This window comes from Podarcis pityusensis, assembly GCF_964106645.2.
Source record: "Podarcis pityusensis genome assembly, chromosome: 3".
NCBI lineage: Eukaryota > Metazoa > Chordata > Lepidosauria > Squamata > Lacertidae > Podarcis > Podarcis pityusensis.
In genome coordinates, this window is record NC_138026.1 from 34,360,944 (window position 1) to 34,378,800 (window position 17,857).

The window sequence follows — 17,857 nt, forward strand, 5'->3', positions numbered from 1 at the left end:
AAGTAGGTTTTCCCAGGGGAAAGTGGTGTGTTGACCCCTTATTTAGGACTGGTCTGTCAGTAGCTTTAACTTGTAAAAATAAAATATGCTCCAGAGGTTGTTCAGAACAACGCAGAAAGTCACACCAGAAGTGGGTTGCAGGGACTGTTGGCAAAAATTGCTTCCTTCCCTACTCTATCAATGGAAACCTCGACTGGATCAAAGAACCCAACTAAAACAACTCAATAATCTGCATCTATATAACATTTACACTTTTCACTTCCAGAATCACACACAAAATCAAGTATTAAATCATTAACTGTGATGTAATAAAATATATGAATGCAATGATTTATTTTACCATATTGGTTAAAAAATATACTACCCTTGTTACTCTGTCTGCTATCCTGTAATCTTACTTGTTTACTCATTTCTTTAAGACCTGAGCTAACTACCAAACCTTTTTTATCCAGTCTTTACAGGCAAGAGTCTTTGCGTTCCTCCAGTTTCCCCCCAAAGATAAAGGTTGTTGCTGTTAATAGATTAAATTCCATTGGGTAATGGGCCTGGATAAAAAGGTTTTAATGGAATTCTTTTTCAGTCAAAGGGTAGCCAATGTGCTGCCCTCCAGTTGTAGACTGCAACTCCCATCAGCATAAGCTAATGATCAGTGATCATGGTAGCTGTACTTCCCACCATCTGAAGGGAAAGATTGGCTAACCCTGCATGGGGATTGGTTTTGCTGTGAATCTGTACAATCCACCCTTCCCAAAACAATGCGTAAACCAAAAGACACCAGTCTTTGAAATGTACCCTTCTCTGAAGTTAGTGATGCAGTTCTCTGACCCCAAGAAATAAAATACATAGATTAGAAGGAAGTGCAGATTAAAACGCACATATTAGTGAACATCACATACAAAAATGCATTATATCAGGGAAATTTCTTTGCAAAGACATGTGTAGAGGGAGGAAGAAATGCACATGAAAAGTGATGTGGAAATGTGACTTACTGAAGACTTAAAAAAATGAGGTAGTTGGGGCTGGCAATATATGCTCAAAAATCACTCTCTTTGCTTTGAACTCAGATCCTCCAGGTAAAAATCCAGCACTCTTTCTGCTATAGCACAGCACAGCACACTGCCTCTTCTCACTATGTGAATGCCTAATGAAAGTATTGTTTCCCTTGTATTCCTTTATCAATTCTGCATTTTTTTCTTCAAAAAATGGCTGTCATGTAAAAAATAATGGCTATAGTGTTCCCCTTTAGAAATGATTCTCAGCTCCATATTGCTCTAGAAAAGAAGAGTTACTGATCGCCTCAGGTACCTAGCCCAAACACCCAATTGCCCCTGCATTTGTAAAGTATGAAGCAATTAAAACCCTGTTGCGTAAAATACTGCAATGAAACCCTTACTGCAAAGATTACGTTCGGACAGTGGCAATCAGAATGATTTCTGGTCAGCAGGGGGACTCGGCAGGTTTTTTTGCCTCAAGCCTGGGGTTTGAAAGCAGCAGCAGCTTGACTTCTTCCTTATTTAAACCTGTTAAGAATTGTTTCCAGAAACACTCGCTAGATGTCTCTACACAAGTTAAATGCAGTCACTGACAGAAAGTGCCCAGTGCTGGGATTCCTGTCAACCAGAAGCAGGTGACAGGCACAGCTCACACTGGGGAAACTCTAGCTTGCAGCCAGTGACTCCATTCTGGGTTTCAAGCACCATTTTCATTTAGGTAAAAGTTCTTATTCATTCTGACAGCTCTTGGCCAGGATTTTCCATGCAGGGTGCTGGACACTTGTTTTTCCAAATCCAGAGATCATTTTACCATAGAATCAGAGATTTTCTGCAGCTGATCCTTATCCTGCTTTGCAGCAAACGCAACAAATTTGGCATTTGCCACCATCTGTTTATATATATTTGTTTATATATAAGCACAATCCTACTACCACCATCCATGACAAGCCAATGGCTGGGAGTACAGTATGAGTAAGATTCCTTCCCATTGGTCTCTGCTGGCAGGGAGAAGCATTACTGGTGGGGGTAGCTCTGTTTCACCTGAGGACTGGAGCTATGCCCAGGCAGGTGGTAAGCTACCACCTGCTCTTCAATACAGAAATGCCCCAAACAGGGTGTTTCGGAGGAAAGGTGGCAGCAGGACACTGTAACTTTTGAGCCAAAGTCCCTTGGATCCAAAGAGATGGCTGTTTTGGGGAGGAGGGGAAGGCTCTGGTATGCCAGCTTGGAGTTGGCAAAGGAAAGAAAGAAAGAAAGAAGAGAGAGAGAGAGAGAGAGAGAGAGAGAGAGAGAGAGAGAATGAGACCAGATTCCCACACTTTCCATCCTGGCTGGCACAAGCTGGCAGGTTTTTGTGTACAGCAATCACATTGCCACTTCAGTCCTTTCAAGGCCCAATATAAGATTGTTCCATTAACCAACTAATTCTGTAGGCCATTGTTGGGGAACCTGTGGCCTTCCAGATGTTGTACTACAGCTCCCATTATCCCTAACCATTGGCTAAGCTGGATAGAATCCACAAACATCTGGAGGGCCACGGGTTTCACATCCCTTCTGTAGGCTATTCTACTCATAGGCTTCAATCCTAAACCTACCTACTTGAGAGTAAGCCCCACTGTGCATAGGGTTTCTGAGCAGGTATGTATAGGATTTCATTGCTTAAAAAAAAAAAAAAAAAGATTGACATACGTTAGTTTCTCTTTTTCTAACACAGAATCATGGATCTTGATGGGATTTGTTCATTCCCCCATCCCATGAATAATCACCTCTTTCTTAGATGTCCAATTAGCTAACAGTTGTGTGCCATTTTACTGCAGTGCCTTTTGCCAGCTCTTTAGGAAGGAAGAACCCTGGAAATATTTTGATTCATTACAACATTTATTGCATTCATTATGTGCTTGTCCCGCAGCTGCTTGCATCAAACAAAGTCATCTCCCACACAGCAAACTGTAGGAATACAGCTAACAAGTATCACCTGAAAGAGTTTGTGTTTGCGCCAGCATGGATACCAAAATTGGCTGGTGGGGGCCACGGCAGTTGTGGGGGGTGGGCTGAGGGAGAAGGTAGGTTGAATCACTATTAATTTCCTGTGCCTGTATTGATTGTGAAATAAAAATCCAAAATGAATCTCTGCTGCAGCAGGTAATTCTGGTTTGTCCACTGATGTTCTGCAGTGGTCATCTTCAATGCCCTATGGACTGTCCCCTGGGAGTTCTGTTTAGGGCACAACCTCCAATGTAAAGCAGCTACCCAGGGCTGATTAAAAGGGCAGTTGTTGGGAAAATAGAAAGAACTGAATTCCTAATTGTGACCATTATAAACAAATGACATTTAAACACTTAAAAAAAATCTTTGTGTCCATAAATAGCATGAACATTTACTTTAAAGTCATTTGTCCATTTGATTTTTAAATGGTCTAATTCTGCATGATCTCTGGTGACTGACAGCAGCTAACTAGGGTTTCAGGTAATGAAAGCTTCTTACCTAAGAGACTGGTAGATTGAAGTTGGAAACTTTTTGTGTGCTCTGCCACTGAACAATTGCCCTCAGTTTCTAAGTGTGTATCTCGCACTACTGTCAAGCTCTGAAGAAATGAGCAGCAGAAGTTGGCCATGGGCAGCACTGGTTGTCTAGAGGCAGCCACAATCCCCTTCCAACCAATTCCCACAGTGATTTTGCACAATGAGTTACATACTAAAAAAACAAACAAAGCTGTAGTGACATTTCTGGCTCCCAGCTGAAAGTGACCATATGTGGGTCAGAAACATTATGAAGAATTGTGCATATAGCCATGTTCAACCGAGAACGAGATGCTACAGTGTTGGTGACTTGGTGACTTATGGACCGAACCAGCATGTGATTGTTTCTGCAATATACATCGTGAAATTGGCATCGTATCATGCAGGTGGTGAAGAACCCAGGGCAATGTGCTTTTATGTTACATCTGTCTTAACCCTGAGAGGGCAACCTAGAACACCCTCACCCCCCCCCCCATATGACTGTACACTGCAGGGCAGCCTTAGCTAGCCTGGCACCTTCCAGACTCCTAGAACCATAGAATTATAGAGCTGGAAGGCACACCAGGGGTCATTTAGTTCAGTATCCCACAATGCAATCCACAATCCTGGATGTTCTGGTCATGGTTACTTCCTCAACATACAGGTCAGGGACTTTCAAACTGTGTTCAGGGGAACTCTGGGGCTGCTGGGAATTGCAGTCCAAAACATTTGGAGGGCTTCAGGTGGGTCAAGCTTTTGGTAGGAGGAAATAGGTAGTAGAGGATAAGCTGCTCACCATTATTGATCTTATTGAGGAATCCCTGAAAAGACCCCAGAGTTCCCTGGAGCAGAGTTTGAAAACCTCTCTCCCACCCAACCGAGGAAGCCACCAAAATAACCAGCAATAACATGGCTGGAAATAGCCTCAATCTCTCTTCATTGTCACAAAAGGCAAAACAAAACCACACACAGAAACAAAAATGTCTACATTCATACATCCATACTGATTAATTAAATGAAGGAGAATTTGAGTGAGTTCAGGGCTATGCCCATTTCTGTCCAGCTTCATTTCTTCCAGCCACTCTCACTTTGATTGCTTAATCCAAAGTGATTTCCAGAAATGAAAGACACAAGTTATGGAATAATTTTCGATTGACTACTCTGCCTACATTTTAAAAAGCTGTCTGAAGTGCAGCGAAGAGTTGATGACTGCCAAAGATCCTTCCAAATGATTTCTCTTCCATTACTTAATTTCAGCATTCTAAGGAGCCATCTGATATCCTACTGGTCTGGTTTACTTTGATGTAAGCGTATTTCTTTGAAATGAGCCTGGACCTCTTCAATGTACATGCAAATTGATGCAGTTCTGGCTATGTCCTAAGCACAGATACTTCAACTGACTGAATTCCACTGAAATCAGTGGGACTGATTTCCACATAATGGGAATCTGGAGCTGCTCAGCAAAACTACAAGGCTCCTGTCTCAATTTTTTCAGGTGCTGGGAGAAGGCATTTCAATGCTGAAAAGGAAACTGATTGAAATATGGCAGAAGGTTGGCAATCGTTTGGGGTGTGTGGCAACATTTGCAATCAGGAGAAGGATGGTAACTTCAAGACCCGTTTTTGGGTTCTGCAACTTTAAGCCAGACTTGGACTGGACAGCTTTTCAAATAGAGGACTGTCCTCTGTAAAGTGCACCACATGACATCCTTACTGCTACTATCACAACTTTAAAGCATTATCTGACATGGAACCAGCGGTCTCTGGCCTTGTGGGTCATTTTAGATAATGGTTCCAAGATGTGGCCTTGGGCTGTCAATGATTTGGAAGATGTCTTTGTGATCTGCTCAAGCTATGCAGGAAACAGCTTGCTAATGCCTCCTAGCTCAGAGGAACTGTGAAGGTGGAAGGCTCCCCACTCCTAGTAATCACAACTTCTGTTGTGCTCAGGTTCTGATTGTGGGCTTCTCATGGGCATGTGGTTGGCCTTTGTGGTGGGCCTTTGACCTGATCTAACCAGCTCTTCTTACCTCTGGTATCTGAAGCAATTTTTATTACTTTTGCCTGGCAACACATCCTCAAACTATTTAACAACCTTTGATTCCCCCCCCTTTAAATGTATGTACATGAACACACATTCAATATTCTGTGGGTGCAAATGAACAGACACAAAGAGAAATGTTCTTTTGAATACCAGCTTAAAGCATGCAATGTCTTATTTCTGAATTCTGAAATTCCAGTGCAGCACCTTCAAGCTAACTAAAGTACCATTAATTGTTTAATTAGGTTTCATTCTGGTGCAGAGAATGTAAAATAGCTGCACCTTCAGGAAGATTAAAGGTTGTTGTCAAATACTCACACTAACAGTTGATTGCATTAATAGCGTTATTTGTGCTGCTGTAATTGCTGCAGTAATTTATATGTCTAGGCTTCTTATTATTACAGCATTGAAGATGTTAACTGTCGTTATTGCATACCCTTCCACTCCTCGGCACAATTAAACTTTGTAATGAAACCAAACACGTAATCTTTCATAGGAAAAGAAAACTCAGGTGCTGCAGTAGTAATTTTCTGCTGAAAGTGAGGGGGTAAGATGAAATGAGAAACATGTGATGCTAAAGGTAGCGTGGGTGTTTGCCTTCTAGTCAAGCTAGAAATTATTGCTGTTGCACAACTCATTTCATCACCAAGCAATATTAAAACATCTTCAGGTATTTTCAACATCACTGTGAGGTGTGGGAGGGTAGTGTTTCTTCTCCCCATTTTACAGACCAGGAAACTAAGCTACAGAGAATTTACATTATTTACCAACAGAGAAGCTTAGTGTAATAATGAAAGGTGCAGCAAATATATGGCATTCTGATACAGTATTAACGAGAAGCCAATGTCTCCTATCCTCTATGGCTCCATTCCCACAGGATTAGAACCACTTACCCTGTTGCCTCTCCCCGTATTATTTGTTGCTAGACACATTTGCCCATATTTCTTTCTATCTCAACTCCATGCTCTACCTTTAACAAGAATGAGGATTCGCAACCCTAAGGTGGAAAAGGTGGCAAGCACATTGCTCTGCCAGCCTGGAGAGGGCACAGTAATCGTGCCTATAGCATGCCCAATGATGTAATATGAATAAATTTTAATAAGTCTCCCTCACAAAAGGAAACACAATAAACCAGACCTCTGGCATCATAACTTGTGGTCGATTTTTTTGAGACCACCATAACTGCAGGCTACCACAAGCTTAAGTCAGCTTCTGCAGAACAGAAGTAACATTTCCATGCATTAAATGAAACTCACATGTCTCAAATGGAACAACAACAACAAATGAGGTTCTGTCTCAAGGAGCAGCCATAGCCCTCTTGCCCTTGTTATTGCTTTAGATACTCTGGGCAGCAGAAAAAGCAAATATTGTGCATCTACAATAATGTAGTTTAGGAGACTTTGTAGGTGCCCTTGACCACAATGTTGTCCACCCCCGTGTTTCCTTGGATGCTAGCATGAGTAGATTTCTTTAAAATTGTAATGACTCCAATGGCTAATTTATTTTCCATTCCAATAAACAAATGCATTTGCTATGTCAAACTCTCATAAAACTCAAATGAAAAGGGAAAAAAGCTTGCTTTAGAGAGCATTGCTCATAAAACCAGGACACTAGACTTGCATGCATTCTATGCAATTGCTGTTTCTGTCTTCTGGAGATCCAACATGCTATGATTTCAACTTCTCATGATAAACCTTTCAGACATTTCAACAGCTGAGAGGGGTGTGGAAGTGAAAAATCTCAGTTGAGCAGGGGAGGGTTAGGATTTGGAATTGTCAAGCTGTGTGGCCTGAGTATGTTCCACACAGCTACTATTCCTTGTCCTGCATTCCTACAGCTCACCACTACTTTCCTGCATTGCACGAAACCACTTTTACTGTTCAACACTAACTATAAATCATAGCCATTGAAAATATTTATGCCGACACCGACACCCATTGTTACTGCTGAAAGAACAGTGCTGAGGAAACACTGCTAATGTGGGTTACTTGCTCTGTCCACGGTGGACAGCAAGATATCTCTCAGATGTTTTTCAAATCTAGATATTGAGAAGCGGAAAAGCCCGTTCAGGTAGTCTTCTTTGTGTGATTGATGCACTCATGGCCTGTATCCAGTCATCATGTCTCCATCAGCCCTGTCCTCCCACTGTCCACATTTGAGGGTGCAAGTCTGTAGAGCAGAGTCTGCTCTATCCATGTAGGCCCCTCTCCCAAGATGCAGAAGCAGGGTGTTTGTTTTTTTCCAGCCAGAACTCACCGGAGCTCATTTCTGGCACCTCTCAGGTGGGCGCCATTGTCATTCTAAGATAACAAGGGAGGCATTCACAGTGAGTTTTGGCACCTCTTTTTCTAGAAAAATAGAACACTGTATGGTTAGGGTTCGACATCATGGGCCAACTCGTAGGGCAGACAGTTTACAGAGACATGGGGGTAGGGCTAGACCCAGCCTCTCACTCTTACAATTCTTATTTTCATATGTGGGATGGCTTGAGTAGGATTCATTTTTTTCCTATAAACTGGATACAGGGTGAGAATACTGCGAGGGCATCAGAAATATGATTTTGGCCACCATGACTGCACTATTGACCTGTTATAGTTCTATGCAGCATTGTAGTTGCACTAATGAAGAACTCTACTGTCACAAAATATCAAATTACTAAGGATTTTTGTTTTCTGGAGGAGATGTCTTGTTGTTTTAATGGGCTAACACATATGCTTTGTCAAAGATTATCCCCTGTGTTTATTTGCTGGCACACATCAATGCAGTTCAGTGTGATGTACTGTGTAAGGAGCAGCAAAGTTAAATTGGTGCAAACAATATCAAATTCGCCCCTTTACTCAGAACAGTCCATGCCACCAACCCAGCATTCCATGAAGATTCATTTTCCAAAACAAATGTATCCCTCTCAGGGCTTCGATATACATCTAGAGCCACCAAAAGCAACAAACATATTTAGAAAGTGGTACAGAAGAAATCTCCCCAAAGGACTGACAGGGTTATATGTGACCTGGTTTTGGCATGCTATACTATGGATCTTATGAACTTCATTTGGCTCCTGTCCTGCAAGGGATCATTGAGCAAATTAAGCCATTTATTTATATATTTAAAACATCAGAGCCGTTTTTAACAATCATACATAAAACCATACAATAAAAATAAAATAAAATCAGAACTCAACTAACTATTGCAGAAGGATATTTTCTTAACTGCCAGCATAAATCTTGGCAGCTTAGAACGATTTTCAACAGGTGATTGAAGGTTGAAAAGGAAGGCACCTGCTGAATCTCTGATGGCAGCGTATTGCACAGGACTGGACTGCTGACACTGAAGAGCTTGGGTTTTTTTGTTACTGTCAAAGGAGCCTCATCAATTTGAAAAGTTTCCTTCCAGATTTGCATTTGTAGTTGAATCAGGGACACTGGCCACACAAATGACGTGAGTTAGACTTGGGTGAAGGCTTTGGAAACAAGTTGCTGTTGCATCTAATGTAATGTTTGGCTTGCCAGTACTGCGGCTGCCTCTACTATGCCAAATTAAACCCATTAAGAGTACATCAGTAACCCCTTTGGCAGGATAGGAAGGTATACCTTTGGCTGCACATACGCAGATCATCCTTGAGGATAAATAATTATATGAAGGTGGCCCCTTTCATTTTGCCTCAGCAGACTGGCATGCCAGCTTCCTGTACATGGCTCTGTCCTTGAGGGCCTTGGTGGAGATGTGAGGGAGAAGTGGGAATACATCCCGAAAGCCAGCAAGTTGTGCATGAGATGTTTGGCTTACATCAGAGCGGTGGGGAATGCAAATGAGTTGCTGAACAGATGGAGAGGCATTCACATACAACTTTAGCAAAACCAAAACCATAATATTCAATAGGTAGGTCTGTTCAGGTGTGTTTTTAAAAAAATCAAAATTAATATAAATCAAAACTATTATCTTCCCTGATATGATTCAGTAATAAGAGGGGCAAACAATTCCCTTTTTTCTGAAATGAATTCCTAACAAGTGAGGCCTGTGTAGAATGCTCTCATTTAGACCACATTCACACCATACATGTAGAAACACCATGATACCACTTTAAGCAGTCATGACTTCCCCCCAAAGAATTCTGGGAGCTGTAGTTTGTTAAGGGTGCTAAGCATTGTTAGGAGACCCTAGTCCCATGGCTCCCAATGTGAGGCACATGCCCCATGCCCTACAGGAGGGCAATTTGATTTTTAAGGGAAGCAATTTGGAAGCTTGTTTAGACCACTTAATGGCCTTTTAGGCTTCTTCCACGTGAATACGAGTTCACTTTTGAATAATAATAATTATATGTCATGGGGTGGGGAGGGGGGCATCAGGATTTTAGGGATGCTTAGGTCGGGCAAGGCCAAAGAAAGGTTGGGAACCACTGCCCTAGTCCCACTCTCAGAGCTACAATTTGCAGAGTAACTTAACGGTCTAATTCTCCTTTTCACAGGGAACTCTAGGTGAGTGCTGTGCTGAAGTGCGGAAACTCACCCCTAGACGAATTGAGCTAGGAAGCCCAGAGACTGTGTTGAAACAGCAAGATGTATAATGTTGTACCTGCTTTGTTGCATAAGGATGCGGTAAACCACCAACAAATATTGGTCCTGTTGCATCCCAAATGAAAGTCGACCAATGGTTGCTGGACATGCTTGCTTTTGTAGCTACTCCCAGGATAGTCACTTCAGCCTCGCACATTGCCAAGTCTTGCCTGCGTAAATATAGAAAGAGGGAAAGTTTTGCAGATGAGCCATGCATTGCATAAACGCTTCTCAGGCAAACAAACTGGAGTGCTGCCAAGTCAAGGAGGAATGAAAAGGAGGCAAGCAGCTCATCTTATATTGAACCCCATAAACATAAACTATTTGATGATCAGGCTGTAAGCTGGCATGTCTTTGGGGTGCAATTGTAATTACAATGAAATCACTGTGTGAAAAGAGAAGTGCAGAATAGCTCCTTAACGGTTGCAAGAGGGAACGACTCAAAGTCATTCTTTAAATAAATATTTCTAAATAAAATGCTTATGTAGCTGTTCCTTGGTAAATGTGTCTAAATGAAATATTAATATACCATTAGAATGTATATTTTCATATTGGAGATTAAGGGTCTCTGTTAGGGGGTGGGCTGCAGTTCAGTTGTGGAGCATCTGTGAGGGCTTATGCACATTTGTGTTTGCCCTGTGGTTTCTCTGCATGGGTCTGATAGGTTTTTCTTTCACCCTACCACTTTCTCTGGGGAAATCCATGGTTTACCACTGAATCAACCGGGTTTTCTGCAGATTGACATTTGTTCTGATTCAGCGGTAAACCATGAGTTTTCCTGGGGAAAGCGGTGGGGCAAAAGGAATAACTCTCAGATCCGTGACTAGAAAACATGGAACAAACAGAAGAAATTGTGGGGCAAACGGGAGTTTGGATGAGGCCACAGAAGAAGAAGAAGCCACCCAGTGAAGAAGTCCTGGCCTTTGTGAGACTAACATCTAGCCACTTCAACCGTCAGTTCTACTGTATGCTGAGAACAAAGGCGGGTGCAGTGGGGAACTTCTGTAGTGAGTATTGCAGTATTGTCTATTTCATATTGCAAGCTGCCTCAAGAACGTTGGTCAGTAGTAAGGGTGTGAATATTCCTAAATAAATAAATATAAAAACTGACTTTCATTGGGAGGAGGAATGGAATAGAGTGACTGTAAATAGAAAATGAAGAGACATGCAGAACAATGGCATAGCGTGGCGGGGTGTGGGGTAGTTGCCCCGGGTCCAAAATTGTTAGGGGTGCAAAATTTCACCACCCGCTGCTGCCTCAAAACAGCTGCACGCTTCCGTCACTGTGATCTGTTGACAACGGCTTCTGCATGTGAACCAGGAAGTGACCTCTCCAGACAATGGAACAACTCTTATTTTCTTATCTCTGCAGCTGCAATCTCCTGGGTGATGCGGATGCAGTCCATTTCCCTCTTTCTCACCCACCCATTCGTGTGGCCCCAGGCACTGGCAACCCACACTAGACATAGAATAATAGAATATGAATATGTTGTATGCTGCCCTGACATCTTTTTGATGATGGGTGGTACAACAAAACTCCTGGATATTTTCCATCCGTTCTGGAAACCATTTTTCTTAACTTCACATTTAACTTTAATATGCAGTTGTTTAGTATGTCTATCTGAGAACAGTGTGTGTGATGCTCCAGCTTAAATCTAAGGGGCAAACATACAAACACTCTTCACTGAAAACGCTTGGCACAAGGCAAATGATGTGATTTTTATTCTTTCCTTTTATAATACAACTCTAATTCATGTTCCTTGAGCCAGCTTGCATGAAATGTTCTCCCTTAATCAAAGGAAGCACAGTGAGGACCCATGAAAATCAAGCAACAGCCTCTCTGTTTGGTGTTTCATTATAGTTATCCTTTTTCCTGCACAGCAAGAAAGCAGAGGGCTGCTTAAGAGCAAGGTCAAATCACTAAAGCTTGATCAGTTGGATGATTAAAAAAGATTCAGACTCTTACGCTTTGGCGGCAACAGGATGTCTAAGTAAAAGCAGTAACCAAAATGAAGTAAAATAAAATTATTGAGGGGAAACAAGGCCCTGCCATGTAACCAAGGCTGTTGTGAGCAAATAAAATGTGAATTCAGTCGCCTTTGGACAGCAGAGTTTCCACTTGGTCCATACCACACATTGAAAGCCCTCTCATACTGCTGAGAATCCTGGGAAGTGTAGTTTGTTAAAGGTGCTGGGAGCTGTTGCTCTGTGAGCTTAGCACCCTTAACACACTACACTTCCTAGGATCCTCCACAACTGTTAAAGTGGTATGAGTGCTTTAAATACATAGTGTGGATATAACCCTAGCTGGTTGCCCACGTCAACCCATGAGAGGAGTTTAAATTCCATTGTGTCGCCTCCTGTCCACAATCCTCACCCTCATTGAAGCACAACTGATTTCCTCTTAAATAGGCAGGGCTGGCTCAAGACAATATGGCACCTCAGTTTGGCAAATGAAGTGGCTTTGCCCTTCCTTCCTGCCTACCTGCCCACTTATCTTTGTCTTCCCCACCTGGCTGCTTTTCACTGCTGACAAAGCATGTTCTCCCTTGCCCAGAGGAAGGGGTCCTTTCTCAGAGTGAGAAAAGTCACCCAGAGAAAGCCTGTGTTGCCACCATTTTGCCATGAAGGTGCAAATTACTTCTTCTTTTTTAAAAAAGAAAGAAAGAAAACTTTAGACTATTATAGTTTAAAGTGTTGTTTGAAAAAGTATTTTATCAGCAGCACAGGCCTCACCCACAATACCTCAAAACGAGGGAGTGCCTAGTGCGTCAACGGCTTTGTCAGCAGCCAGGAATCTCCAACTGGCCTGGAGGGAGATCAGCAGCAGAAGCAATGGGTGGGCAGCAGAAGGGAAGCTGTGGTGGCAATGATGACCAGCCAAACTACTGGCTGGGAGGGTGGGCTGGTGGGCAGTGTATGGGAGTACAATCCTCTTCACCTTCCCATCCATCCCTTCATCCACACGGCTCAGCAAAGCACATGGTAAGTCTAGTCCTGCAGGCACAGCCTTAGATTTTCCAATTATTTAAGTATGTGTGTGATCTGAAGTTACTGCTTTACTTTCTGTGTATCATAGAAACACAGAAAGTGTTGTTCTTTGAGCTGCACTATCCTCTTTCATCCAAAGGCATCCTTCTCCCTTGAAAGACTGCACCTTTTCCATCCTGTTGTCCCACATGCCACCTCCATGTCCTCCGCTGAATTCCTACTCAAAGTCTGCCTTTTCCATGAACCCTCTGGCACAGAGCTCCAGCTCCCTTGCCAAATTGTAAGCCCCTTAACCCAGAGAATTGGTCTCTGTTAAGTGTCCTGCACATGGACGCTGCTGATTGAATGAATGGATTAATAAAGTGCATTCTAGTCCAACATCTGTTTGATCTTTTGTGGGCTAATAGGAAGGAAAGACAGTGCTTGCTGTGGATATTGTTAAAAAAGAGAGAAAAAATAATGTAGCTATGAAATATAAAACTGTTGAAACAAAGCAGAATCGTGATTCCTTTCTTCTTCCTTCCTAAAACACAAAATGATTGTTTCTTGATGCCTCACCCTGTCTTTTCAGTGTTTTCAAAGACACAGCCATCAGAGCTTGGAGAAGCTAGAGGAAGTGGGCAGGTGTGCTTGAAAAATAGAAGTTTTGGGAAGAGAGGGTCGGAGAAACAAGTTGGCTGTGGCAGGAGGGAAGGGGAGAAAGAGAGAGATGCGAGTTGGCTGAAGTCACCTTGAATCAGGAGATATAAGGCACCAATCCTCCCAAGAAGCTCTTCCCCAGCTTCTGGCATTTTAATGTTTGAAGGACTTAAAGTTGCACTGATAACCCTCAACATATCGGTATTGCCATTTTATGCTGCTTGAACCCAGTCCACAAACAGTACATGGTCAGCCTGGGAAGAGGAATGGACAGAGAGAAGGGAGAGTGACACAAAAAAATACAGAGAAATAAATGGCTGGGAAAAAGAGGCAGGGAAAGGGATGAGAAATTTGCGAGACAAATGCACAGTATGTATGCAGCAACCCATAAGAAACAGAGGGAGGGAAACGGCGATGTGGGGGTGAAAGAGTGAATATTCAGTGGAGAGAGATCCTACTGATTATGTGCTTCGCGGTGTTAGGAGGGTTGGGATCGACAGCCAGACATCGGCTGCAGGCGTCCAATTGATATAAGACACAGCCATTGGCATGATAACTTCCCACCATAACAGCTGTTATATATGCATTTGCCGATGAGCTAATAATATTCTGGAATAGCTTCCTGGTGTTTTATGTTTGCAGGACAAGTTGCTAGCAATTCAGCATGCTGGTGAGCAGCTTTCACCTTGTGCTTGTTAAGAGTGCACCATTTGATTGTGCTTGATTGAATCTTCCAGGGACTGGCTAAATTAAAATATCAACCTTAAGATATTATTGTTTAACATTTGCCGCTAACACAATTGCCTGATAGTACATATACTGTATAAATATTCCATCAAGGTTTCTAAATGCTTTTTTCTACAATCAGCACATAGGGTGTTTTAAAGGTCAAGTGAGAAGACAGGTTTTCCCTCTCTCTCTCTCTCTCTCTCTCTGCCTCCTCCTGCCATTTTTGCATAATTGTAAATGTAGAATGCATGCACAATCATTCAAGTGCCCCTGGTGGTTAAGCTGCTGGTAATTATGTCCCAGCCCAACCCAGTAGCAATTGTGTCATTTTATCCTTTGTGCTTCCACAAGTATAATCATTAAAAACTGGCTGGCTAATTGCAACCTGGATGATGAGCTCAGTCTGTGTAGAACTGGATTTGGTGCCCAAAGCCATTCAAATTTGGATGGATGGAAAGGTCAGACAATCAGTTGATGAACCACAGGGATAAAGGGTGACTTAACACGACAATAACGTTTGTACATTTGCAAGTGTCCCCAAACTGTTGCATGTGGTGTCTTTCTCTTGTTGAGTGACATTTGTCAGCAATGACTGAAAACATCTTTTGGATCGCCTGGCAAAATAGCTTAAAAGGTAATGAAACAAACAGATCTCGTTTACTGCCAAGCTTGTTAAATGTTACTCATGCTGGGAATAGAGTATCATTTGGACTCCATAAAAAGGAAACCAATGATCCACCAAACTGGTCCTGTGTTCAACTATTTCTCACTTTTCTTGGTCATTTGCATTCTCAAATATGCCTATGGGCAAATAGAGCAAGTATTTATTGTCACCAAAGTTAGCTTAATGTTCTTGAAGTACTATCCAGTACACAGTGTTGCCCCAATCCAAATGAAGCTATTTGCACTTAAAGTGACATTGAAATAAATAATAATAATAATAATAATAATAATAATAATAATAATTTACTATTATTATGTTTAAGGTAGCAGTGCCCCATTCATTTCAATGGGATGTAAATGCAAAAAAGGATCCATACTTAGGCTGGATCTTGACACATCAAAAAAGTGTTTCAGGAAAACGTGTTGTAAACCTCAAAGTGGGAAAGTGGGAAAAGATGGAACTCCACAGCGCCATCTGGTGTCACAGCGGTGTAATGCATATTAAATGCTTTTTCTTTACTAATGTAACTGAGTCCTTGCTGTTAATATACAGGATACTGACAATACTATTTTGTCCATTAAAAAGAACTTTGAGAAAACAAAGAAGTGACATTACTGTGCATTCTGATCCAAGGTAGTGTAATTTCCTATGAATGACAAAATGAAACCTAATTGAAGATGAACATTTGCAGAGATAAATCTGTAACTGAAATTCTTGAATGAAATAAAAATTTCAGAATTTTGCATATTCATCATTATTAGTAGTGGCAGAATTTTAATTATAATAGAAATGAATTATTGATCCTTGATACAAAGTAAAGTTTGAAACTATGACAGAAATATTCCAGAAGTGAGTTAATTCTCAATGATAATTCCTGAACCAGAAAAAATATATATGCTAGCCTAAAGATTTGTTCTGATGATGATATTGAATCTTCAGGCCTAAACTCCTCTTTTGATGCTCCCAATTTGTAAAAGATCTATTACGTGATTTGTGTCAAAATATAGCATAATAGCCTCATTAAGCTTTTATCTTCGAAAGGCGATAAAACAATGGATAGTATCAACTAATTGGCATTATTAGGTTGTTATTAACTCCATTATGATCAATTAAATGTAATTACCTACATCTTGTTCAATTAAGTTTGTAGAAATAGCAATTGCTTGTTCTTCCTCAACTCAAATGAACTTTCCCAATAATTACCTATGGGATATTATAATGATAATAAAAAGCACCCCACGCACAGGGGTTTCTTCTAATGAATCCCTACAACTCTTTATAAAGACTATTTTTGGAACCATATAGTATAAGAAAACAAGGGTGTGGGAGTTGCTGGACAGAAAGTGTGGAACTGAATAATACTAAGATGCTTTATTTTTAAGGCCTGGGTCCGGGGAAGGTGTCCCAGGGGCCACAGTATTGATCTGACCAGTCCTCAAATTTGTCTGGTGTCAAGTGTGTTTGAGGTTGTAGCCAGTGGTGTTCTTACTGCCAACCCAGCAGTTCAAAAGCATACCAGAACAAGCAGATACAGTGGTGCCTCGCAAGACGAAATTAATCCATTCCGCGAGTCTCTTCGTCTAGCGGTTTTTTCGTCTTGCAAAGCAACCCTATTAGCAGCTTAGCGGATTAGCGCTATTAGCGGTTTAGCGGCTATTAAAGGCTTAGTGGCTTAGCTGCTAAAAGGCTATTAAAGGCTTAGCGGCTTAGAAAAAGGGGGGGGGAAGCGGAAAAAAAATCTCAAGACTCGCAAGACATTTTCGTATTGCGAAGCAAGCCCATATGGAAATTCGTCCTGCGAAGCGCATTGAAAAACGGAAAACCCTTTCGTCTAGCGGGTTTTCCGTCTTGCGAGGCATTCGTCTTGCGGGGCACCACTGTAAATAGGTACTACTGCGGTGGGAAGGTAAACAGTGTTTCCATGCGCTCTGACACTTTTCATGGTGTCCCATTGCACTAGAAGCAGTTTAGTCATGCTGGCCACATGGCCCCAAAAGCTGTTTGCGGACAAATGCTAGCTCCCCCAGCCTGAAGCTAAATGAGCACTGCACACCATAGTTAAGGGCGTGCTCTGGTCCATGTGGTCACGAAGAGTCAGACATGACTAAACGACTAAACAACAACAAACAACAAGACTTAACCCTCCAGGGGCACTGGCAGAGGAAGAGGAGTGTGGGGGGAGTGCACCGCCCCAGGCAGCACGACCCCGGTGGGGTGCCATTGTGGCTGCCCCTGCAGGCGGCATGCCACTCACCTAGGATGCAGGCCACGCCCCTGTGGGCGGCATGCCATGCCCCCGGGATGCACGCCAGCCCCGCCCTTGCCTGCTCTCCACCCCCCGGTGCCAGAGCATGAAGCTCCGCAACTGTCCAGAGGTCCTTTATCTTTACCTACTGAGAATAGACCCATTTAAATTAATAGACAGGTTAACTTAGGTTCATTAATTTCAATCAGTCTACTCTGAATCAGGCTTAGTAGGATAAAACTGTATTCTGCTCCCCTCACAAGCCTCTACATAATCTATCATGTAAGATGAGCACTGTCAAAGGCGATAACCACTGAACTTCTGGTCAGTCAGGGAGATCCTCACATACTGTATTGGGTGTGCAATTTGTCACTGTTCTCAAGCATCAAGGCTATCATCATATCTTATATCTTACTTCTGGGTTTTTGGCATTCGGGAGCCAATCTGTTTGTCAACTAAGCCATTTGAGAACCAAGGTTCCACTGTATAGTGGAGATTTTAAAATGCAT

The 17,857-nt window shown here is 42.2% G+C and overlaps 1 protein-coding gene across 3 annotated transcripts in view; it reads right to left on the bottom strand.

The window, feature by feature from the left end:
• Nucleotides 1–17,857, bottom strand: part of EYS (eyes shut homolog) — a 500,175-nt gene that overhangs the window by 190,311 nt on the left and 292,007 nt on the right. For all 3 annotated transcript variants that reach the window (XM_080997889.1, XM_080997888.1, XM_080997887.1), the window contains one exon: nt 10,100–10,250. In XM_080997889.1, coding sequence (XP_080854015.1) covers nt 10,100–10,250 — 151 coding nt within the window. The remainder of the gene's footprint in view (nt 1–10,099; nt 10,251–17,857) is intronic.